The sequence below is a fragment of the Thalia democratica genome, chromosome 1 (assembly GCF_965202585.1).
Source record: "Thalia democratica chromosome 1, ktThaDemo2.hap1.1, whole genome shotgun sequence".
Taxonomy (NCBI): Eukaryota; Metazoa; Chordata; class Thaliacea; order Salpida; family Salpidae; genus Thalia; species Thalia democratica.
In genome coordinates, this window is record NC_139165.1 from 7,076,004 (window position 1) to 7,101,974 (window position 25,971).

General features: G+C 24.4%; 1 protein-coding gene across 1 annotated transcript; it reads left to right on the plus strand.

Annotated features, from left to right (window-relative positions):
* Positions 1-5,133: 5,133 nt before the first annotated feature.
* LOC145849222 (casein kinase II subunit beta-like) lies at positions 5,134-25,651 on the plus strand. The gene is made up of 6 exons (XM_082954358.1): positions 5,134-5,236; positions 8,856-9,000; positions 10,640-10,787; positions 16,913-16,988; positions 21,928-22,117; positions 24,992-25,651. The coding sequence occupies exons 1-6, from the start codon at positions 5,176-5,178 to the stop codon at positions 25,077-25,079; spliced, it is 708 nt and encodes a 235-aa protein (XP_082810484.1). The 5' UTR covers positions 5,134-5,175; the 3' UTR covers positions 25,080-25,651.
* The last annotated feature ends 320 nt before the right edge of the window (positions 25,652-25,971 follow it).

The following is a 25,971-nucleotide window of genomic DNA, read 5'->3' on the forward strand; positions in this document are numbered from 1 at the left end:
AATTTAAGTTTAGAGTAATACTTGTTTAACTTAATTTGTTAAAATAGTAGTTTGATAATAAAAGTAAGTATGTTTACTATTTTTTTAAAATACTGAATTATACAGAAGTTTTGGAAATTAGCCTGTCTGATTTAGCTCTTTGAGTTTTTATTGTTAGAAACTCTTTTCTGGTATCTAATTAAAAAACCCAATTAAAGTTTTCAGTAAAAAATACTTAACTTTATTATTATTTTATTCTATTAGTTGTGTGATACAGCTAACTTTGTATGTAATTGAGTCTACAACATATACAAGCAATGAATAGTTTTATAAGAACATTTTATTATTAATAAACCTATTGTTATTATTACTTTATTTTCAAAAATACCTTTAATACTTATTTCCAGATTAGATTTAAGAATGAAAACCAATGGACTTTATATTAGTCAAAGCTATTGCACTAATAATTACATAAATTCATATAAGGTTTGCTTCTTAATTTGCTCCAGTGAATAAATATGGTGTCACATTATAAAATATTAGTTAATAAATCCACTTGTTGAAAAAGTAAAAATAAACTAAATTGATTAAGTACTATAGATTTTAGTAATTACCTAAGATGATGTTGCAACAATATCAAGTTGAAATTATATTATATATTATGTCTTTTCCAACCATAATTTTGCACTAATATCAAGCTCAAATTGTGATATATTCAATGTCATTTATAATGATAATTTAGTGTTAAAATTTATATTTTATAAATAAATAGAATTAAAATAAATTCTTAAATGTATTTAAATAGCTTATTTTAAACAAAGTAAAGTTTTAGATTATACATACTACACTAAAAATATTGACTTTTAACCTAAAATTACTGTTACAAAATACAATCAAACATTATACAATTTCAGCTTGATATTGGTGTACCATTGTCATAGGTATTTGACCAGATCTTTATTTTTTAGAATGAACATTAGGGTGCATCTGTTGCCTCCACCTTTGAATTTTGCTGAGTAAAGTTTTTTGATGTTGGAAAATCACATGAATAGAAAGGACAAAAAAAAATTAGCTTCCTAGCCTTAAGTCTGTTGGAGCAAATTACGTATGAATTTTTTAAACATTTTAAATATGGTAAGGAACATTCCCTAATCATTTCAGGCAATTATCTCAATAAAACATAAGAGGAGATAAACTTTTTTTGAAATAGTCTTGGTTCCCCTTATTATGTATAATTATTATATACACCAGTCTATTATTTAAACTTTTTACCAGAGAAATGTTCTAGTTGACAGCCAGATCATTGTCAAATGTTATCTGCACATAAAAATGTGAAAATCTGTATACTTACAATTTAATGCTATTATTTAAGGGCATGAGGGGTTAGTTATCTCTAAAAACGTAGGAGATAGATTTTTAGTGATTTCTAGTTATTTGCTGTTTTAGTTTGTGCCTCTCATAAGGATCCTTTTGTTGCCTCCAACTTTGACAGTCTATATCTCAAAATTTACTTTGAATTTTTATAATCTGTAAAAAACATCTTGTAGCTTAGTAAAAACTATTCAAAATAAGATCAAGTTTCAAAAAAAGTGTTTTATCTTTCCCCCTATGCCCTTATATATTAAGTTGATCCCTAACTTATTATAAATTCATGTTTTTAACATTAAATATTTTTTCTTTTACTAATTGTGATTGTTAAACTGTTTTAACTTTAATTGTTCAAATCTAAATTAGTAAAGTTTTCATGAAATTTTGCTTTTTATATATCAATACACAAAATAAACTAAGTCAAAAGTGTTTAATTGTGTATATTTATATAGTGTTTCATCTTATAATTTAAAACTTAATTTTTGAAAGTATTTCATAAAAACAATTTTTAGATGAAAATATATACTGTGAATAAGTATTTTTAACAAAAATATAAAATATTTCATTACCTCAATTAAACAAGATTAGAACCTAAAATAAAGATGTGTTATAAGAATGTAGGATTTTTTTAAAGTTAATGTTTAAATAGTTGCTAAATTAAAAGTATTATACAGGGTAGCCACTTGACCTGGTATCCACAAAAAACCTAGAATTTTACAATTTAGGTTAAAAAACCTGGAATTTAGGCAATTAAAAAAAAAAACTTGATAAAGCTCAAATTTTCAACAAGAATCACTAAGTAGTTAAAGACCTAAAATTTTGATTTGACACAAAAGTTCTATCATATGGATAAAGTTTTTTTGTCATCATTAAATTTTTTAATTAACACATTTCAAGTAGCTTTACAGTATCGTTTTAATGTTGTTATACTAATTAACACAATTTTTTACTTTATTATTAATTATAAATTATAGACCCAAAAATGTGTATTTTCAGAAACCGCAAAGAAATATCTCAAAATTAAACTAGTGGCTACCCTGATTATATCATTAAGTCAGTTTTCAAATAAAAAAATGTTTAATTATCATTTAAGAAATAGTTATTTTTGTAAAATATTTTTGATTTAATAAACCAATGGAATAGAATTGTCATCCTCAGCTTTATAATTTTCTTAAAAATTTTGAACTTTACCATAAATCAATCTCAAATTTCCAGAAGTTTTTTGTTTGCAGTTTTGAAAAAAATGTTAGATCAAAATGAAAAGCAGTTAAAAATAAAGAATTTAAGTTCAAAAAAAAATCTGTTTTTTTCTATTATAAATAAAAAGGTTAAAGTTATATTCATTATTTATTTTTGAAAATTTTTTGTTAGTTTTTGAAAGATTTCACTGATAAAAATGAAAAATAAACCTCCTGCAGAAGATAGATTTTTAGTGGAATAATTAACTTCTACTCATAACTTACAATTACTTTTATTGCCACACAGTCAATATTTTGGAGTTTTTGAAAATCTCAGGATGACTCACGATAATTCAAAATATTTTTCATTTTATTTTAAACTCAGGCTTTATAAAAAACTCAATATAGTTCAAGGTTATTCATTTATCTCAGGACAGATTTTTTTGTACATTTTGAATGAAAATTAGTTGATTAGTTTCAATTTTATGTTAATTTATAATCAATTTTGTTGAAAACCTTAATTTTAAGGCCATAGGGGGGTCCAACTTTTTTTTTTTACAAAAATTAACTTTGGCTTTTATATGAAAGCTTTAAATACAAACTACAAGCCTGTTTTCATAGAATTCAAAAATATTATTTAGCTTTTGAAATAATTTATTTTTTGAAAAAGTTTCCGATACAAACATATGGATTGCAAATTTTTTGGGGTCAATTTTCTTGGAAATTTAAAAAATTACTAAAAATCTATCTCCTCCTTCATTTTTCAAGCAATCTTCTTCAAGTTTTCAGGAAATGTTCCTTATATTAAAAGGAAAAAATGTTACTTAAGAATTTTAATGATGTAAAAAAATAAAAAAAATATCACAAAAATTAAAAAAAAATGTTTTTTTCAACAAAATTTTATTTTTACATTTTTTTTTTAAATTTCTAAGTTACGTCTTTTGTTATTGTATTAAGACTATATTGTGAAAGTTTGAAGAAGATTGCTTGAAAAATGTAGAAGGAGATAGATTTTAGTTTTCCCTTCCCATGGGGAACCTATTATGCGGCCCAATTTTGACTAGTCATATCTCAAACAATAATTTGAATTTTTTAAAACGATATAAAGCATATTCAAGCTTTGAAAAAATCTTTAAAATAAGATCAGCTTGTAAAAAACATGTTTTACCCCTCTCCCCCTATGGCCTTAAATAATTTTTGAAAGCGTTTTTTTATGATATGAAAAAAAAAACTCAGATTGACTCAAAATAGTTTTTTAATTTTAGGGTGGCAACCCTGTTTTTAATTTTAATTTTGAAAAAGTTTAAAAAAAGTTTTAATGATAACACAAAGATTTTTACTAGTTAACTATATAGGTGACTTAAAATATAGTTTTATAATTTTTACAAGTATAATTAGTTGAACTGTTGTTATAAATTTTAGTTTTTTTTTGCAAAGCAACTTATTGTTGAAGTGTACTTGAATCTTATTTTATAGTATTAAATAATGCCTGTATGTAACTAAAATAATAAAAAAGGCTAAAAACAATTGTTTAACTACAAGTCTATCTTCTACTTCAGTTTTTAACTGATTTTATTCAAATTTTTACAAATGCCAATATCTAATATTTAAGGGCATAGGGGTTCTCCATTATTGTTTTTTTCATAACATGTACAACAAAATACTTTTCACAGAAAATAACTTTTGAAATATTGTTACTTCTTTAAAAAGCACTTCTGCACATGGAGTAAAATTAATTTCAGATTTCTTGAAATTTATAAAAACTTATTCAAAATCTGTCTTCTCCTTAATTTTTTGACCAGTTGACCTCAAAATTTCAGGAAATGTTTTTTGCATTTACAGAAAAAATCCTATTGTAAGATAAAAAAAAACTTAAATTAAGAATTTTATAACCAAAGCTATAAAATGGTCCATTTATTTTCATTTAATTTATAAAAAATGTTTTTTCTTAAAAAAAAAAGGTTACAATAGAAATTTTTATTACTTAGTTAAATTTAGACTGAGAAAGTTTCAGAAAGACAGAAAGAAAAACAGATTTTTAATAAAATAATTTTTTATTTTGCCTTTTACTCTGGTTCTTTTATAAGTAACCTAATTAGCTATCACTAAAACTAGTTCAAGTTTCACAAAATGTTTAAAATTAATTGCTAGCTTGTTTTTATTTATCAAAGAAAATAGACAATAAAAAATTTGTGATCCATGTGTTTTTATTGCAAACATTTTACAAAAGTTACTTTATATTAAAAGTCAAATTAATTTTTTATATTATATTTAACACAAGTTAAATATACTAAAGCTTACATGTAAGAGCTGATGTTAATTTTGTATAAAAATTAAACTTTTCTATGGCCTTAATTTTGAATATTTCCTTCCATGAATGTTTATTCTCAAAGCATATTAGAGAAATTAACTGATTTAAACTTACCTAAAAACTAAGCAATAAAATATTTACAGATGAATAAACTAACATTAAATTTTGTTATTGCTCTTATAGCTCCGTTAAAACTGTATAAATTAAGATCAAGTTGGTAAAAAGTAATTTTCCCTAGGCCCTTAACAACAGCCTACTTTTAATTAAAAATAACAAAGCTTATCATGAAAAATTTACAGATTAATAAATTAACATAAAATTTTATTGTTGCTCCAATATATGACCTGTGGCCGCTGTTGTTGTTTTAAAGCAATTCAAAAATTCTGCGGCAAACTTTTAAGTGAGTGTAATAAAATAAAAAATGCAGAAATGTGTACTCCGACAAGAGAGTATGGGCTTATGTGTGCTTTGAATTAATAAGTGCTTGTTATTTAAAAGCTTTAATTGTTGTATTGGATGTCTTTAAAAAAAAATCCCAGTTTTAATTATCCCGATTTATGTTGTTTTAATTTGAAAATCCCTGCAGTTACTTTTTTTTTAATTAAAAATTTTTAAATTTAAGTTAAAAAGTTTTGGTTTTCATAATAATAATAGATGCTTTTTCATACCACTAAGTTATATAATGTAAGTATAAATATAAGCAAAAATGTAGTACTTACCAGTTTCATTTTATTTTACTAGAAATAGTCTTTCCTTCACAAAAAGTTGATTTAAAAGTTTCTATGGAAATAAGTCAATTTTTCATATTAAACTGCATATTAGTAAGTGAATTTGTATTGCTAAGGATTTTCAATAACCCAGGGTGTAGATTTTCAAAAGCTCATGGCAGCTCAGGATAAGGAGTTAATTATAGTTAAAGCGTTTTAGTTTACCCCTTCCATAAGAAACCTATTGTAGCCTCCGACTTTGACGTGCTATATATCAAAATTTGTATTGAATTTTAAAAACATATGAAAAGCAGCTTGTAGCTAAAACTTAAAAATAATGTTAAGTTGTGGGAAAAGGAATTTACCCCCCTTTAGTCAAATAATCATAAGCCAAAGTTATTTAGCCATACCTTATAGATTTAGTTTTATTAATTACAGACAGTATGAAAAGAGTTTATTGTTTGCAGAATCAAGTATAGTATGTACTTTAATAAAAAAGCTGTGAGAAAACAACCAGAAAAAGCAAAGAATAGAGAGGCAGTTGTGATTGAAAACAGCAGCGTAGTTGTTGGCAAAGTTAGACCAGTTAGAGGTATCTGAGTATATAAAAAGTTTTAAGTGGTATATCGTTTTGTTCAAGCTAAAAAACAGTTTTCACTGATAAGTTATGTTGATTTGAATAAGAAATATCACATGTAGAATTTTTTTTTGTAAAAATATTTTGAATAAAATATAATGTAAGGTGTTAAGATTTTTTAAAAGCAAATTGAATACAAATAATAAGTTTTAATGAGTTGAGAATTAATAAAATGATAAGATACTTAGAAGTTGAGTTTAAAAAATATTAGTATTAAACATAGTTTATGATAGTTTGAATTTACAAATGTGTATACTTTTAGTTTTGTTTTCTAATAAAATTGCCAAAAAGGTTAAAAAAAAATTTTATGCACTGCTGTAAACAAATTAGTTAAAATTTTAGTTCATCCTGGTGTTATTACTGAATAATATAGCTTTAATAAGTTGTCCTATAGCTAGTTTGATTTTTTTATTACTGAGTTTGATGTGATAAATTAATTAGAGTTTTGAGTGTTTTGTTATTTTTTGTAAACTTATAATTTTCAATTTGAGTTTTAAATGATTTAAAAAATTACATTTGGTTTAGTTTTGTTGATACAGAGTGTTGATACAGTCAACTTCTATAGAATAAAATTACATAAAATAAATTTAGCTTGAAGTTTTTCATTGTTTTTAGTAAAACTCAAACTAGTTTTTAATGACTCAGGCCATTTTTTCTTTTTGCTTCAAAGATTGGCAAACCTGTTATAAAAAATTAATAGTTAAAAAAGTGATTATTTCCTTATGGTTCATAGATATTATAATAACTTGAAAAAATAAGTTTTTAAAAATAAACACCAAGTTTTTCAAAACACACTTTTTAATCAAAATCCAATAAATTCTAAACCTGAATTAGTTACATTTAATATACAATTCTTATAATATATAGTTACATTTATTAGTGTTAGTTAGTTTAAAATTCTTGCAATGTTATAAATAGATTTATTGAAAGTTGTAACTTAATTTCCCTTACTATTCTTAAAGCCTGATTAAGATTCAATGTGTAAAAGTTTTGTTCTACAATGGAAGCAAATATAAATTTAATTCTATTTGAATGTTTTTTTATTTAATCACTGACAAGTTCTTTGAAAAAAACTTACTTTGCATAATAAAGTCTTGAAAAATTCTCTTTCTTAATTCTCTTCTAGTAGTTGAGATCTCTTTAATTGTTTTTAAAAATCAAAACATACAATATATTTGATTATTATAAAGTTTTTATTTGAAGTATATAATAGCTCTTTGTCTGAAAATTAAATTAAGCAATTATAAAACTGCAGCCCAACCAAATTAGCAAGCCATTTTGTTTTGCATTTTGCTAAAAATTTCAAATAATTTAAAAGGTGGTTATGTTTTTAAGGCTTGTTAATGATAATTAATTCTTTAAATTACTTATAACAGTATTAAAAAATTTGAACTAATACAGTTATAACAAATGTTGTGAAATAATTTTTTTCTTTAAAGCAGGTCAAATACTAATTATTTACAACTTGTTATTTTTTGAGTAACTTGAAACAAAACACTTGTTTCCTACTTGATACTTCATCTTAATACTATCAAAAAAGTATTTTGTAGAAATAAATCATAACAAAAAACTGACCTTTTTTAATTTGGTTTAACAAAGAAAATTCTGAAGCATTAAAAAGTCAGTTAAAAAACTAAAATTTACTGTTTAAGTATATGTTTAGTCAAAAAAGAAAAAAAGACTAACTAAAATCTCCTATAGGTTATAAAAGTTAATTTCCATCATCAATTTTTACTAACCGTCTATATTTCAAAAACCAGTATATAGAAGTCAGCATGTTTGGGTAATTTAAAAAAGATACTACCTTAACTTGAAATAACATTTAAACAAACAAATAACAGCTTCCAAATACTTAAGCATTAAATATTTTTCTCTTCATCTAAATTTTTACACTTGAAACTTTAAATAGGCAGTAAGTGTTGGTTATTTTTTTCAATTATGATCGAAATTATTGTAATAGTTCAATGCAACAAAGGTCAATTGCCTTAATACAAAAACTAGTTAAAATAACCAACTACAAAGCAGCTACTTAGTACTAACAACCATATTATTTCCATTGTATTTTTAAGTAACTTATTTGACACCCAACTATAAAGAGTCTACAAATATTAATTTATTTATCTAATCCATAGAAAACTATCATAAAAGTTTTATAAAAATCAACTTTAAGTAATGCAACCAAGCTAGCAAAACTAAACAATTTATATACCAGCTTTCAAATACTAACCATTTATATTATTTCATATTATTTGTAATGAATTGGCATTCATATAAAAAGGCAATATGTAAAAAATGTTAACAATGACAATGAAAATTATTTAAGAAGTTTAGTGCATCCAAGCTAGATTAATTAAATACTAACTTCTACAAGACAATTTTAAGTAATGAAACCAAGCTAGCAAAACAAAACAAACCATATAGCAGCTTCCAAATACTAACAATCTCTCGTTTGTTCATAATAGTATTTGTAAGTAATTGAAAGTTTTTAGCTAAAAAGTTGTGATAAGTTGTGGATTTTTTTACAATCTCAATAAAAGCTCAAATACAAATATAATTCAATAAAAAATACATTGTTTAAGCAACCAAACTTGACTATATACTAAACTAGCAGCTTTCAAGTACTAACCATTTATAATATTTCATAGTATTTGTAAGTAACTGACACTCATATAAAGAGGCGATGTCGTCATCGGAAGAAGTGTCTTGGATTTCCTGGTTCTGTGGGCTGCGAGGAAACGAGTTTTTCTGCGAAGTTGACGAGGACTACATTCAGGACAAGTTCAATCTCACCGGGCTTGGTGAACAGGTGCCACATTACAGGTAGGAATTAAAGTTGATTAAATTGAAATAAATTAGAAAAAACTATTTCTCCACCTAAGATATGCCCTTGGTTTGATTTTGATACAAATGGTTATTTTCTGTCTGTTTATAAGAAATATTTGTTAATAAATGATATCCTTGTACACTATAAAATGCAAACAATACATACATAAATATAAATCACAGTACTTATATGTATTTTTTGTTTTTTCTTCACCAACAGGCCAGCGCTAAAGGTGATACTGGATAAAGATAGTAAAAAGTATTTATTTGTTTCTTTAAATTTATGTTTAAAAATAGTTTTTGTAGTTCAGTTGTGCATAATAACATAAAAATTGTTGATCTATAGTGTCTGGATCATAATTATGTATATAAGTATATTTAAATGATTTACAAAAATACATATTATGACGTATTAAATAAATTTGGATAGTTAGTTTGGAAAATTTTTGGCATAGGTTAAGTGTTTTTAAAATAGAAAGACAAATTTATTTGGTACGTCATGACATGTATTTTTGTAAACCTTTACAAAATTTTTCAATAAACGTGCTCCACTTTAAAAACTGACGCTTTTAAGATTCAAAACAGCTATCAGCAATATTAAAAATTGATTTTTTTATATGAAATACATATTTATCTGTCAAACCAAAGTTGCTTAAAGAACGTAGACATATGTCAATAAAAAAATCACTTTCTAGTATAAATACATAAGTACGCGTAAATTTTTCTATCAACAGAAAAGCAGTGCATAGATTAGGGTGGCCATAAGCATAAATATAAACGCTAATTGTTTTTCATTTTGCATTTAAGTCAAAAATGGTGTGTTTATTACTACAAGTAGTTTTTTATATATAAATCATATCAGATAGGCCAAGAAACTTGGAATTTGACTATTTAGGCTAAAAAAATTTGAAAACTTAGAATTTAAAAAATAAAACTATAGTTTTGAGAGAAATCACTAAAAAACCTGGAATTCTAAATAATTTTTACATGTTAAGTAGTAAATTTCGATTTGACACAAAAAATCTATCTTATAGATAACTTATTTACTTAGTCATTGTCAAATTTTTTCTACAAAAACTCATCTGAAGTGGCTTTACAGTATCTCTTCAATGTTTTTATATTATTTAACACAGATTGTTACATTAAACTTAGCTTTAAACTAAAGATAAACCCAAAAAAGTGTGCTCTCAAAAACCAGGTAGAAATTTCTCAAAAACTAGTGGCCACCCTGATACAAAATGATCATAATTTATCAATGTTTTAAATGTTTTATATATGGATACATACAGCTTTTATTATTATTATTGTTGTTATACTGGTTTTAAAAATTAACTAAAATTTAAACTTTACCTTAAATTCAATCTGAATATTAAAATTGAATTTGTTTAATTATTAAGTTAATATTTTAAGTAAAAATTGTTTTTATTTTAGTTTAATTGTTAAAATGCTATTTCCATGTCTGTCATGTTGAAACTTGGAATTTTGAATAAAATCACTAAGAAAACCTGGAAAAACCTGGAATTTTAACAATTTTTACATGTTCAGTAGTAAAATTTTCATTGGACTCAAAAATGTAACATATGCAACATAACGATCATAATACATCAATGTGTTTTATATTTCCTTCCTCCAACAGACAAGCGCTCGACATGATTCTTGATTTGGAGCCAGATGACGATGAGGACAACGTCAACCAATCAGATTTGATCGAGCAAGCGGCAGAGATGCTCTACGGGCTGATTCACGCCAGATACACATTGACCAACAGGGGAATCGCTCAAATGGTTTGTATATTTTATTTATTATAATTTATTTTACGGACTGATTCACGTCAGATACACATTGACCAACAGGGGTATCGCTCAGATGGTAATTTGTGTATTAATCTGAAAAGTAATTTGAAAATTATTTTTATACTAAAGGAAATACACTTTGACCAACAGAGGAATTGCTCAAATGGTTTGTATATTTTGTTAATTATAATTTATTTACGTATTGATTCACGCCAGATACACATTGACCAACAGGGGTATAGCTCAAATGGTTTGTTTTTGTTTATTGAGATATTTAATGATACATACAAGATAATTATTGACTAACATGTTGTTAAATGGTTAAATGTTCGTACATTTTATTTGTTTTAATTGAAATGTTTTGCAGATTAAAAACCCGAGGTACACAGTCTTTTTAATTTTAAAATAATTCTTTTACTATAGAAAGTACACATTCAATATGGTGTAGCTCAAATGATTTGTTAATTTGCTTTTTTAATTTGAAATTAATTGTTTTGCTAGAGAAAGTACACATTTAACAGGGGTGTAGTTCGAATGATTTGTATATTTGTATATTGATGGATTTGTCTTGTTGGGATAGATAGGTTTTGTAGATAAACACAGGGGAACTACTAAAATGGTTATTTGTTGGTTTTATTTTTATAGCTTAGGTGGTTGGTTATTGGTTACTTGTGTGTATGAGTTAACATTTTAATATGCACCCAAAACCCTGACCAATAACTTTTATCCATCAAGTTGACTCTAAACCAATAATTTTAAATTTCTTAATAATTTAAGTTGTTAAGTAATTGAAAAATAGAGTTGACCAAGTTATTGAAACAAGAGCTGATTTAAAAATGAAACTAAATTAAAAATATCGATTGTAAAATCAATTTAAGCCGATTCTGCGTAACACCAATACACGCTTGTAATAACTGATCTTATAAGTTAAACTTAAGATTATTTTTCTATATAAAAGACTAGTTAAAAACTATTGCAAGTTGAATTTTATTATGTATAAAAATTATTGCATATAGTATATGAATTTATTCTTTTAAAAATTTATTTTACAAAGTAAGTTTCGGTCAAAGACCTCGTCATTGCTAAAATAAATCTAAAAAGATTTGGGCAGTCATGGAAAATAGCATTTAAACAATTAAATTAAAATAAAACCAAATTTTAATAACAATAATAATTATATATAATAAAATATATAATTGCATATAGTATATGATGTACTAAGTACAGTAATTTTTGTAGTCACACATGTGAGTAATCAATTCAAAGCAAGTGTAAACAAGTGGGATTTAAGGTGTTTGGTTTTTGTAATGGCATTTAATTTTAGTTGATTTCATCTAGAAGTATTTGAAATTACATTTTGAAACTTTCATATACTGTAACTAAAATAAATAAAATTAGGATTAATGCTGTTAATTGTTGTGTACGTTACTGATTTTTTCAAATAAGAAAATAATTTGGCTAAGTATGCTAGTCCTAAATATAAATAAATGTGCAAAAAATAGATTTATTTGTAAAAATGTTGAGTGCAAAACGAACAAATATAAGTTAAAATGTTATGTAAGATAAACTTAATGCAATTTTAATTTAAAAACAATTAAAAATAATTTTAATTTAATTTTCAATCTCGAGAATAATCCACAAAGAAGCGCTCAAGTATATATTGAACTTAAATCATTGTTTTTATATAAAGAAAAAATAATAAAAGTTCACGTGACAACTTTATTTGTTTAAATAAAATAAAAGCAGCTTGCGTATATTAAAAAATTAAGTTTCCAATTTAATCTAACTTTTACATCAAACAGCTCGCGTGAGTTTTGTTTGTGTAAAAAATACTGTTTTTTTTTTCTATATTTTACCAAAAAAAAACATTTGCAACTTGGTTTTTTCGTCCTTTAATTTATCAAAATTTTATTTGTAGATTGTAATTTGATTAAACGAGATAAAATCAATTCTGTAATGCTAGTTATAATTTTTCCATAAAAATAAAAATTATAAGTTTCCCATAAAAAGTAACATATTTTGTATCCTGTTTTTCGTTTAAAAAACATGACTAATATGTTTAATTGTATTAAAAAACCTTAATTTTATTTTTCTAACAGCAAAAACAGCCAAGATGCACAATAGTTAAAAGTTTTAAAAAATCAATACTTGATTAAATACAAAACCAAATACTTTAATTTTCAATCTATCAGTAGTTTTAAGGTGTAAATTATCACGTTTTTTTGTTTTTATTTTCTTATATCCTGGTTCGACTGCTTTTTGACCACAAATATAAACAGTTAAATTTAAAATAATTGCATTTAATCCTTTGCTCAAACATTTTTCAATCATTAAAACGTAACCTAATAACAAAAGTATCAAAAAGTTTTAAACAAAGTTTGTTAACAATTTTACTCATATTAAAAAAAAGTTACAATGTAACAATACTAATTGTAGTCAAAGTATTTTTGATAGAAATAGATTGTATACTAATATGTATATAGTTCAAACATAATGCTTCAATTGTATTACGCCTTTCGTAAATTAAAGTATAAAAATATCAAATTTAAGGCGTGTGTAAGAAATCAATTAAATTATGTCTAATAATCCATTTTATATTAACAGTTAATTTATACTTTTGATAATTTAATTTCAAGCATAAAAGTTTTAGAATAAGCTACAAAAGTTTGTAAATTTTAAATGTTCCTTATAGCAATATACTAAATCTAAGCATAATGCTGCAAATGTATTATGCCTTTCACAAATTAAAGTATGAAAATATCAATTTTAAGGCGTGTATGAAAAACCGTTCACATAATAAGTCGCTCGAATTTGTCTGGTATTTTCATTGTGTGTTGAGTGTGTTTGTGGTAGTAAAAATATGGTATTAAACACAAAATTTACCTGGAATTATTTGTATTTTATACAATTCTTTATAACTAGAATATCTTAAAATACAAAAATTTAGTTATGTATTTTAAAGTCAGTATTATATACAATATATTCAAAAATGTCTCATATACTTATAATTTGGAAAACAAATTTGCCAAGTTTTTATGTTATGTTCCTAATATTTAACTTAAAAATATCAGGCTCACTTTTTTATAAAAAACATCATTTTTATTACAAGGTATCAATCAAAGTGACTTGTACAAAATATTCTCACAAAACAAATAACATGTTTCATTCATGTTTTATTAACATGTGTTTGCTTGCTAGAAAAGTACGCTTTTTTAATTTTTAAAAATTATGAAAATAAGTTTTTCATAATATGTGAAGTCAGAATAAAACTACAGTGTGGCTTATAACAAATGAAGATAACAAATTTAGTTGTGTATTTGTATTATGAAATTATTTTTAAATTAGAAAAAACACATTTTTGAAAAAGCCTGTTTGAGGCTTTCGATTATGAAATTACAAGTAACTAAATCAAAAATTACCACAGAATTTAAGCATATTTTTGGTCGTAAACACAGTTACCAATAGAAATTCCTTTCTAAAAGACGACGAATTTATTTATACCCATCAATTAAAAAGAATTCTCAATACAAGTGTGAGAAAGTATTTATTACAATAAACAAACACCTCAAAATAAATACGAAATACCTCAAAATAAATACGAAATACCTCAAAATTTAAATGCAAACAACAACAAACATATTTCAAATATTTGTTTTAAATTATCAGCTTTTTATTTTTTTTAAATTTTGTAAAAAATATACAGAAAAAAATACAAAAAAACAATTGCCAACATCGCAAGTCCAAATTATTTGTTTGTGATAGCCCCTTTAATTTTTGTTGTCAATATAGCTGCAAGAAACAAAAACAAAATGCCAACAATCTCATTGTTTATAATAAACAAATGCTTATAACGCTAATAATTTTTTAATCATTTTTAAAATAATCAATTTGAAGAAAATTCTGTTATTGTAGCTGTAAGATTTGGTTGTCTAAAAAACAAAACATCAAAAAAAACAAAATGCCAACAATTTCAAAATGTTTGTTTACAATCACCGAGTTGCCGCTCTCTTTCATTTTCGCATTATGACGTAACACTTCTACGAAAAAATTCTCTCAATTCGCGCCGGCATTTCAAAATTATTTCGACTTTAAAGTTCAATATTGAATACAGCCTGAGGTAAAATATATATTTGTTGAGGTTTGTTAAAATACATGTATTTGAGAAATTTATGTATTTATTATTGTTGCATATGTATTTGATGTTTGTTAAGTAAAACGCATTCAATCTGATATAACACATTGTTGTATTTGGTGTTTATAGAAATATATGTATTTGATACATTTATTTACATATGTATTTGATACATGTATTTATTATTGTTATTTAGTATATATAAATTTATTACATGTATTTATATTATATATACATATAATTTATACATATAATACATATACATATTATTTTTATATTATATTATAGATACATGTATTTATTATTGTTATTTAGTATATATATTTGTATGTATTCGTACATTGGTATGTATATTATTGTTATATTTGTTCAGGTTTATTAAATAATATATCTAAGTCGAGGTTAGTTAAAAAAAAAGCATTGGTACATTTATGTGTATATTATTGTTATACTTTATATTTATTTGTATGTGTTTGGTACATATATGTTATTTTTTTGGGTAATTGTTGAGGTTTGTTAAGATAAATATATATATATATATATATATTTGGTATTCTTCTAATATTTAAAATTTATTTGTATGTGTTTGGTAAATATATGTTATTGTTTTTTGGTAAATGTATTTGGTGTTTATTAAAAAAACATTGTTTGTTTAATTAGCTGGCTCGGCATTTTATATCGATTTTAATTTTTTAATAAATTTAATAGGCGTTAAGTTTTAAACAATCAAATAGTTATATTTCGTAAGACTTTTGAATAATGATTGAAAAAAACTGCAATTAAATATTTTTTAGTTTTGTAAAATGAAAATTAGATTTACCAACTTAAAAGTGTGTTTTTAAGTTATGGTTTTTTATAACTTTGCTTAAATATTGATTTCTAGAACTTAAAATATGTAAAAATTCAAACTTGTCAATTTATGATGTTATCTTTTTCTTGTTATCTCATTCAAAAAAATTTAGGATATGTCTTTTGATATGTTATCTTTGTATAAAAGTTGAAAGTTTTTTTATCTTTCTTAATAAATTTGTTTTCTTTAAAATGTGTTAAAATAGATGAATTTATATAGATTGTGTTTTTTTATAAAATCTGTTCTATAATGTGTTTTAGATATTCATAATAGAGTTTCTAAAATTGAATTTAAGTAAAAAACTTATATTTTGTAGAAAATTTTATGACTTTATCTTATATTTTTATCAAATCAAAAAAATTCGGATGTATTTCAAGATATGATATCTGTTTTATCTTAAAAAGCCTTTGTAAAACCTGTGATAAATTAAAATTTGATGAGATTTATAAAAAACAGCTCACCAAAATCACTTGCAGTAATTAATTATTTATGTTTAAAATGTGAAATATTTCAAGATTGAAAATCGTTTATTAGTATGTTTTTGTTTTTTAAATTTTGATTGAGATATTAATTTTGTTTTATACTTGGTAGCTTAAAAAAACTTAAAATTTATATCACAACCAGTTTATAAAACAAAATTTTATTATTACTAAAGGAAAATTTTTCAAACAACTATTATTTTTATACTTAGCTTACGGATAACGAAGATAAAAAGCTGTTTAATATGATTTTGTTCACGAGGATTTAAAAGCTAATAAAAGATATCTTAAATAATATTAGATTAATGTTTGTTAGATAAAAGATATTAACCTAACTGTATTACTATTGTATGAATACTTAACATTATGTTTTTATTATTTTAAACATCTTGAGTAGTATGATGGTAGTAAAATGAAACCATATAGATTGATTAAGTAGTAATAATTGCATTTTCTGTATTTGTGTACTTTAAACTTTAAAGATGGCAATCAAAGTTCTCAACTTAAATACAAGGAGAATGGTCAGTTATAAATTTTAAGTTTTATTAACAATACAATTTTTAACTCGCTTGAAACTAGTCAAACGAGATCTTCAGTTGCACAATCTAAGATTCTATTTGAATGAGATTTTAATTAATTTTGATTATTTTTACAGCTTGAAAAGTACGAAACTGGCGACTTTGGACATTGCTCAAGAGTCTACTGCGAAAATCAACCAATGCTTCCCATTGGTAAGTATTATTAATTATTTGTATTAATTTAACTATAATTTGAAAAAAACTGTTTATTTGTTGATACCCAACTTCTAAAAAGTTTAAAAGAAGTACTAGTTTTTTAGCTAACACCTAATTTGTATACAAAATTTTCAAAGATGCTCAATAGTATATAAAGTTTAAATCTTATTATTAAACGTTATCTCTAATATAGTTTTTATGTTTTATTTATTTCAATGAAAAACGAACGCAGGTTAATCGACAACAAACTGTATTTTCTTTTATACGAATATTATAATCCCATACAATATGTGTTTTATTAATGCGTTAAAAGAATCCAAAAAGCTTTTAATTAGTTATAAATCATTCTTAAAAAAAGTTTCTGATAACATCTAAAAGGTTCTCAGATTATTTGAAATCAGTAAATGGTTTTTGTTACATAATAAAAATAAGCAGCCAACCATATAGGTAATTGTTTACTTTCAAAATTATTTGCCTTTTAGTTGAAATGACTCACATAGCTTATACAAGGTAATTGCAGTGTAACATCACTGTAAATTCCTCAACACTAAGTATTTGTTTACTTACTTCAAAACTTAAGTTAGTAAATTGGTTAAAACTATTTTAAAAAATATTTTAACTGGTTATTGTATTTATATTTTTGCAAATTGTTTTGAATTAAGTCACCTATATGCAATATTTTTAAGAAAGTTTTAAAAAGTTAGTGAATAAGTAAAGCTGAAAGTAAATGTGTAATTGTTTATTTACAGCAAATTTCTTTAAACACTGAATAGTTGTTTATTTACTTCAAACCTTAATTAGTAAATGATTACAATCTAATTTAATAAAATATTAAATATTTTACTAGGTTAAATCATTTTGTACTAGTTAGTGTAATCATATTTTTGCAAAAAGTTTGATTTCGAATTGCCTAGATATAATACTTTTAAGTGAGTAGCAGTAAGTAAGTGAATAAGTAAATAGTGAATGTTAAAGGTTAAAATGTTATGAGACCTTTGCTATCAACTTACTGAATTATTTATAAAAAGTTCATTTCACTAGTTTAACTTCCTTTAACGAATTTTATACTATTTTCAATACATTGAAATGGAGAAAAAATCCATATACAAAATTTTTCGTCGTGCTATATTAGACACAACTTTGAATTTTCAATCTCACCAAAATTAGATACGCTAGGTAGAAAGTTGAGTTTTGACCAAATTGCGTTTTTCAAGCAATTTGCAAACATATAGCTTCATATTACTTTTGTTTTAAATAATTCATAATTGCTAAGTAGGTTCAATTTTAAGCAATTAATAATTCATACATGTTTCGTCTATATGTATAACTGAGAATAGTTCTTGTAAAAAATTGTGCTCACTATATATCCTTATTTCATATTTGTTTTAGTAATAATGTATATTTTCCAATACTCCATCCAACAAGAATAATATATTTATGATATTTCTATCACATTATGCAGTGTTTATATTGGTATGAATATAAACAAAAATAGATATTTTAAAATAAAACTTTTTAATCAAAAAAGCATCTCTAAATAAGCTTCTTGCTAATATAAAAAGTAACTTTTCCATCTTATCATTTACCTACTTTTGTGACTAAACAGTCTCCAAAAAAGATAAAATTCTTTTTACTAATTAAAAGCTTTGGAAATTAAAGTCAATTTTTAAAAGCAATTAAATTTTATTTGTAATTTACCACTTTAGAAAGCATAGAGAAATATTTTATTTTAAGCTATAGAATTATATTATTAGTTTAAGCTTTAGATGTTATTTGTTGTTATTTTATTCCAATAAACTGTCTTTAAATTGTGCAATTATCTGATTAACTTAATCTTAAAGTACAATAAAACTCTATGTTTCCAAAAAACTGATATTCTGTCTTAAATTTTGTAATAATAAATCTAATGTATTGTCTAAAAAATAAGGGTTAATGTGTATAGAGCTAATGTCCCATTTTGCTGTAAAATCATTAAGTGATAAATTTAATTAGTCTTTAATTTTTTCTTAATATAATGACTTAATTGTTTTATTATTTCCATTAAAACATCAATTAGTTTTAACATTGTCATAAAAAATAGTTGATTTTTTTTCAGGATGGGTAAAACTTACTAATAAAGTTTTAATTTTATTTATTTAATCTATAACCTTATTTTTCAAACTTTAATAACCTTATTTTTTTTATATTGTTACTTATTTAAAATAAAGTCAAATACTCATCAAAAGTTTTCTTTAAGTACTCACAAGTTCATTTAGGTTCATTTAAGCTTTTTGATCGCATGATATGTTTGCTTTTATTTAGATAAAACTGATTGAAGTATAATAGACAATTAGTAATCATTTATTCTCTAATGTATATTTTAAGGTTTTATTAAAAGGGACTTGATTGCAACAGTTTTGTATAAAGTTTTGCATGATTAATTTTGTTTGCAAAGCTTTAATTTAAATAAAGTTAACATAAATGCAGCAAAACTTTGATAAATAATTGTTAATTATGTATTTAAATATATAAATGTTAAAGCTTTTATAAAAGGGACTTGATTGTATAAAATTTTGTATAAAATTTTTGCATGATCAATTTGAATGCAGCAAATTGTTGATTGTTTGTTGAAATGTCAAGTATCTCTTGTGATATAAGGCACCCGTGAATAATGTTTATTTAAAATTGTTTCAAGTACGTCAAATAAAAAAGATCAAGTGTAATTGTGATTGAATTATGTGGTGCAATTATTTTGATTCAGTCTTGAATATGGTTATATATTATCAATGTTTGTGATAATAATATATTCTAATCAAGTTCCTATTTCCTCCTTTTTATGTTAAAGCCAAATAAGTACAAATGAATGTGATTGAAATAATTATTTGCAATCTAATTAATTGAAATTTAAAACAGTCTTAAATTATAATTTAAATATTCACAATAAAAGCAATATATTTAAATTAAGTTCCTATTTCCTTTTCAATAAAGCTGTCAAATAAGTACAAATGAGTAAAAAATCTTTTATTTGACTGGCTGTTAAGTGGTAGTATTCGGTTTTATAATTTGTTGTTTATTTAATCAAAGCACTTCAAGCTAAAGTAGTGTTTTTAACGTAATTAATAATAACTTAAAAAACATCACAAACTAGTTCATTTGAAATAAGAGTTAATGACTTAATACTGCATTAATTAGGTAATTATATTTATATCTTTGTTTTTAATTCGTTGTCACAAGTCGCAGTGTTATCTTACATTCTAATAATAAAATATTACAATAAAATAAAATTCAGTTGATAAATCAATATAAGTTTACAATTAAAACAAAGCCGGTATTTTAAGAACGTAACATTTTTGAAAGCACCCAACAATACTAGTACTTCTAGTTACACAAACTGCAATTATACCGTAGGAATATTCATTGTTTACTTTTATGAATGAGTTGAATGTATTAAGTGTTTAGTAATAGTAAATTTGCCCGGGCACATTCTTAATCTTCAGAAAACACGTCATTGTGAAATCAGTTGTTTAACAACTTTTTCTTGTGTTTGGTGATTGGTAGCTTATGTATGTCATTTTATATGATAAATGTTTTAATATTAGCACTACTATAATTTTTTTATTAAGAAAAAGTCTTTCCAGAACACCAGGTTATACTCCACTTAACAACCATTAACAATCTTTAGTTTATTTTCTTATTGGTTTAACATATTCTGCACACAACATTTACCTTTATATAATCCTAAACACTACCATTTCTTATGTTTACCATCTAAAACCCATACTTTTAAGAGTTTTTTTTAACTTCTTATCAGATGGTGATTTTGTACTGTGCCCCTGCCATATATAATAAAAGTAGTTAATACAAATATAAGTACCATGAAACATACAAAAAATACTAAAACATCTTCACAGGCTTTTATTTAACATATATTACCAAATATTAGCTATTAACAGAATATTTATTCAGGTCTCACAGACGTTAAATACAGCGAATAGTACACAGCACTTATTTGTTATTAGCTAGTATTAATTATTTGATATTTATATACCTACAGGACTCTAAAATGATTCTGGAGAAGCCATGGTGAAACTACTGTCTCCGCTGCCATAAAATAATAAAAATTATATAAAAGCTATATAATTAATAATATTAAGTTTAAACGGTATCATAAAATTTTCCTAAATCTAAACAGGCGTCTCAGACGTGCAAGTATAATACCATATAGTGTAATAAGCATTTACTTTTCATTCAGCTTAGTGATATTTTTCCAGGCTTATCAGACGTCCCCGGTAAATCCATGGTGAAACTGTACAATTAATGTTAAATTTAAGAAAAAATATTGTAATATACCCGCTGCCATTAAATATTTAAAATTAAAAGTATTAAATAATTAATAGTATGAAGTTTAAACAGTATCATAAAATGTTCCTAAATCCAAACAGGACTAAATCTAGACGTGTCCGGATAATACCATATACTACAATTCCGCTTCCTTTAAATAAATATATAAAGGTGTTATGACTATATGTTAGTAGACTAACAATTCTATTCACAGGTCTCTCAGACGTCCCAGGAGAAGCCATGGTGAAACTGTACTGTCCCCGCTGCCATTAGATAAAATAAATATGTTTAAATAATTGTATGATATAATAAAATACTCCTATGAACTATAAATAATCCCCCACAGAACTTATGATCATTCCTTACATACTACAATATTACAATAACATATATAGTTTTTATTTTACCTACAATTGTTTTGAACACAGGCTTATCAGACGTTCCAGGTGAAGCCATGGTGAAACTGTACTGTAAATAATATAATAATCCTACTTAAAATATATTGTACATATGTTCACTGACAATACAATTCACAAATATTCACCTATTTGTTCCTCCAAACAGGACTCTCTAGTTTTATTTATCAGTTTTATTTAAAATATATTAAATTTTCCAGGACTCTCAGACGTCCCCGGTGAAGCCATGGTGAAACTGTACTGTCCCCGCTGCCAGGACGTGTACAACCCCAAATCTTCGAGGCACCATCACACCGACGGCGCCTACTTCGGAACGGGGTTTCCCCACATGCTCTTCATGGTCCACCCCGAGTACAGGCCCAAGAGACCATCTCAGACCTTCGTGCCACGGTTTGTGAATTATTTTGTATTTATTTATTTTATTAATTAGCTTTTTATTATGCTGTTCATGGGCCACCCCGAGTACAGGCCCAAGAGACCATCTCAGACCTTCGTGCCACGGTTAGAAATTTATTGATTTTTTTGGTTTAATATTTATTTTATTGGATGATAGTTTATTATGAGGCCCAAGTAACCATCTAACACCTTTGTCCCTGGTTTGTATTTAATATTTGGTTAGTTAATATTTTTTTAATATTTATCATGCTATTTATGGTCCATCCCAAGCGACCATCTCAGACCTTCGTGCCACGGTTAGAAATAAACAGTTATAAAGTATAAGTTTAACGAAAAAAATATTTTATCTTGTTCCAAAGTGAGCATTTTATTTGTTAAGTATTTTTTGGGTAATAATTTATTATGAGATCCCAGAGATCATCTCAGACCTTCGTGCCACGGTTTGTTGGAGCAAATGTTTATTAAAAATAAGTCGTTTCAAGTTTTCAATTCTGTTGAGATAAAAAAGGGTAATTTAAGGGCCAAGGTATAATTAAAGGGTAAAAGCTAAATTAAAGTTGAAGGTTTAATGGTTTAAGCTAAAAAAAAGTTAAACAATCAGAACTTATTAAGGTTAGGGGTTAGCTAATGTTTGGTGTTTAGAGGTTAGTATAGGTAAGAATTAATTTTACTGATAACTTATTATGAAGTTTATTCGATTTATTTAATGTTTAGTTTATATTCAGAGAATTGATGTGTACAATTATCATATAAAAATTAGGTTTGTAATAATTATATATATAATGAGGTTTTGTCGTCACTTAAGTCATTTATTTTCTTTCTTAAATACACAATCGTTTTTAATGTGACTTAAATAATTTAAAAGTAATTTATTTTAGTCTTTCTGTAATTGCAAACAACAAAGATTGTGCAAAAGTTTAAAGTTATTGATTTAATAATAAGTAATCAAATTTTTATGGCTTAAACTCTTCAATCATATTTATATTAAAATTAAAATTGTACACTAATTAGTTTTAACATGTATGTGTGAAATATCCAATTTTAACAAAAACTATTTAACATGTATAATATTACAGCTATTTTTTTTGTTATTGAATTACGTGTAAGACATATAAAGTAATGACAATGCATGAAATTAATTGCAGTTTAAATATAAATAAACGCCTACAGCATTTATAACACATACAGCTGTTGTTATTAAAACTATGTTCCAGCAAATAAAAAGCACAAATGAAAGCATCAATTTACATAATTATGTTCACAAAGTGTCTTTTTAAAATTAAAGATAAAGTTTTTGAACAAAATTAGTTCTTTAAAATTGTTTTAAAAATGTTGGTTAGCGAAACATATCAAATTTAAACACCTAAAATTCGTAAATTTTCAACTTAATATAAAGTTTTTACTTTAGTGTTTTCAAGTTATACACTTATAGCATTATTATGAAATTACTTAAAATTTTTCACAAAAATATAAATCAATTAGTTTGTTTTACTAAATTAAGTTTTGATTATAATTATATTCGAAAAGATAATGGGTTATACATAAAAACGGATAAACACGTTAAAAAGTTTACTAAACAAACATTTTTTATACATTTTTTATGAAAAATTTTATAATTTTTGTATTTTATGATAAAGCTTTTTGTAAATGTTGAAACAGTTTTATGATTTAGTTTCATGAAATAACTTGTAATAAATTAAGCATTTTTCGCATTTATAATAAAATGAATAATATTATAATACCACATCTTCTAGTGTTTTTAGTTCAATTTGAAGAATGATTTAATAATTAAAAAAAAACTAAGTTATAACAACACTGCAATTAGAGTTGAGCTTAAAAATAAAATGTAAACCGTTTTACTTTTTATGTTATAAAAAAAGCTACAATCAACAGAAGGGTTTCTTAAAAGGTTTTTTTTTAAGCATTTGAGAAAAATTGATAACATATACCAAATAAAACTTTTCATTAGTGTCCTTAGTTTTGGAACTTAAGAAAAAAAGTCTTTTCGGAAATAAAGTGTTTTAGGAGACTGTGTTTTGAGGCCCATTGTCTTTTGTAAATTTAATCTTAAATCATTAAATTTGTTATTAACAGGGTACCACACATTTATTTAATTATCCCGCTGATTCGCTAATTTCAACAAATATTAGGCTAATTTGTATATTTTTTCCATATACTTAAGCTATCTTTTTGATATTTTTTTTACTGTTTTTAGTTAAAAACGAAGTTTTAACTAGATACCTATTTTATTATTTTGGTAAACTAGATTAACAGCATTTTTTTCAGTTTTTAGCTCAAATTGATACATTTTTAAACTATTGAAAAATTTATGCTAATTCAGGCTGACTTTTTTGCCCTGAAACCTTGTGTAAATAATGTTTACATAAATGATCTAGATACTAAATTAAGTAATTATTAAACGTACACTTGTAAAAACATAAAAATCAAAAGTATTTATAATTAAGTTAAAGCTTGTTTTGATTGAAAATAACTTGGTTGTTAAGTTACCAAGAAATTTTTAAGTTCAACAACTAATAGTGATTAATTTTACTTTTATAAATGTTGTTGTTTATTTTTAACATTATAACACTATTTTTAGTGTTCTACTTCAAAGTGTATCAGATTGAATTCATACTTAAATCTATAATTATTATCTAATTATAATTTATCTTTATTCTACTGATTGTTTATAAATTAAAAAAAAAAAAATAAATGAATCTGATGGTTAAATATTTATTAAATATATTTCATTGCAACTTCGTTAATTATGTTTATATTCTATTACTCCACAGCCCTTGTAAATATAATTAATAATTAAAAAAATTATTATAAATAAACACAATAAGCTGAAAATAAACATATTTTCAGCTTGTTCGGATTCAAGGTCCACCCGATGGCGCTGCAACTTCAGTACCAGTCGAGCAACCAGAAGCAAGGCAAAAGCAAGAGACACTAGAAAACAGTTTCGTTGAAGGGAAAACCCCCAAACAAGCACAAGTCCCAATTAGTGTGTGTGTGTGTTCAATACATATATATATATATAGTTCGTTATTATTCGTCTATTCTTTCTATTTTTCGAATTACCCCTACTTTTGAATCTTTTTGCTGTTAACAATTTTTTTCTTTTCCTGTTTATCTGAGGGACGTTTTCTCGTTTAAAAAAAGTTGAATTTTTACATGAATTTAATACGATGCGTTTTTTCCTGAAAAAAAAATCTAAAAAAATCCGAGGAAAATTTGCGCATTTTCGTGCGAAGATTCAAAAAAATTTTCGAGAGATTTTCTTGTGTATTTATTTCTCTCCTTTTGTTCTCTTCTCTCCTATTTCTCTCTCGAATGTCTCTCTCGTTTAGTTGAGGTGTGTCTTTTGTTTCTTGCTTGTTGTTGAGACATCCAGTTAAAATTGATTTTTTTTTGAAACGCGAGTTAATGTTGTTTGAGTTGAAAGAAAAAATAAGAAAACACACATTACACTAAAACTTGTATTTTATTTATAAAATAATAGTTTTGTATTTATTAGCACTTAAATTAAATATTACATTAAAGCTTGTAATTTTGTGTATAATAATTGTTATCAATTAGTTAAGTGTTTATTAATATTTGTGGCTTCTAATTATACCGTTAAGGGTTTAAGTTTAAGGTAACCAACAAAAAAGTTTTTACAATAAGCATCTGCCTTCTAAAATAATGATACGTTTTTATAGATAGTGTAGTTGCCATTATTAAAGTTAGTTTTTGTTTAGTGCTAATTGATAGTTAAACGTTTAATGATATTTAAAGTTTTTAATTATTTTATAAAGAATCTCGAATTAAATACTGAGGTAATTAAATTCATGAACTACTGAATA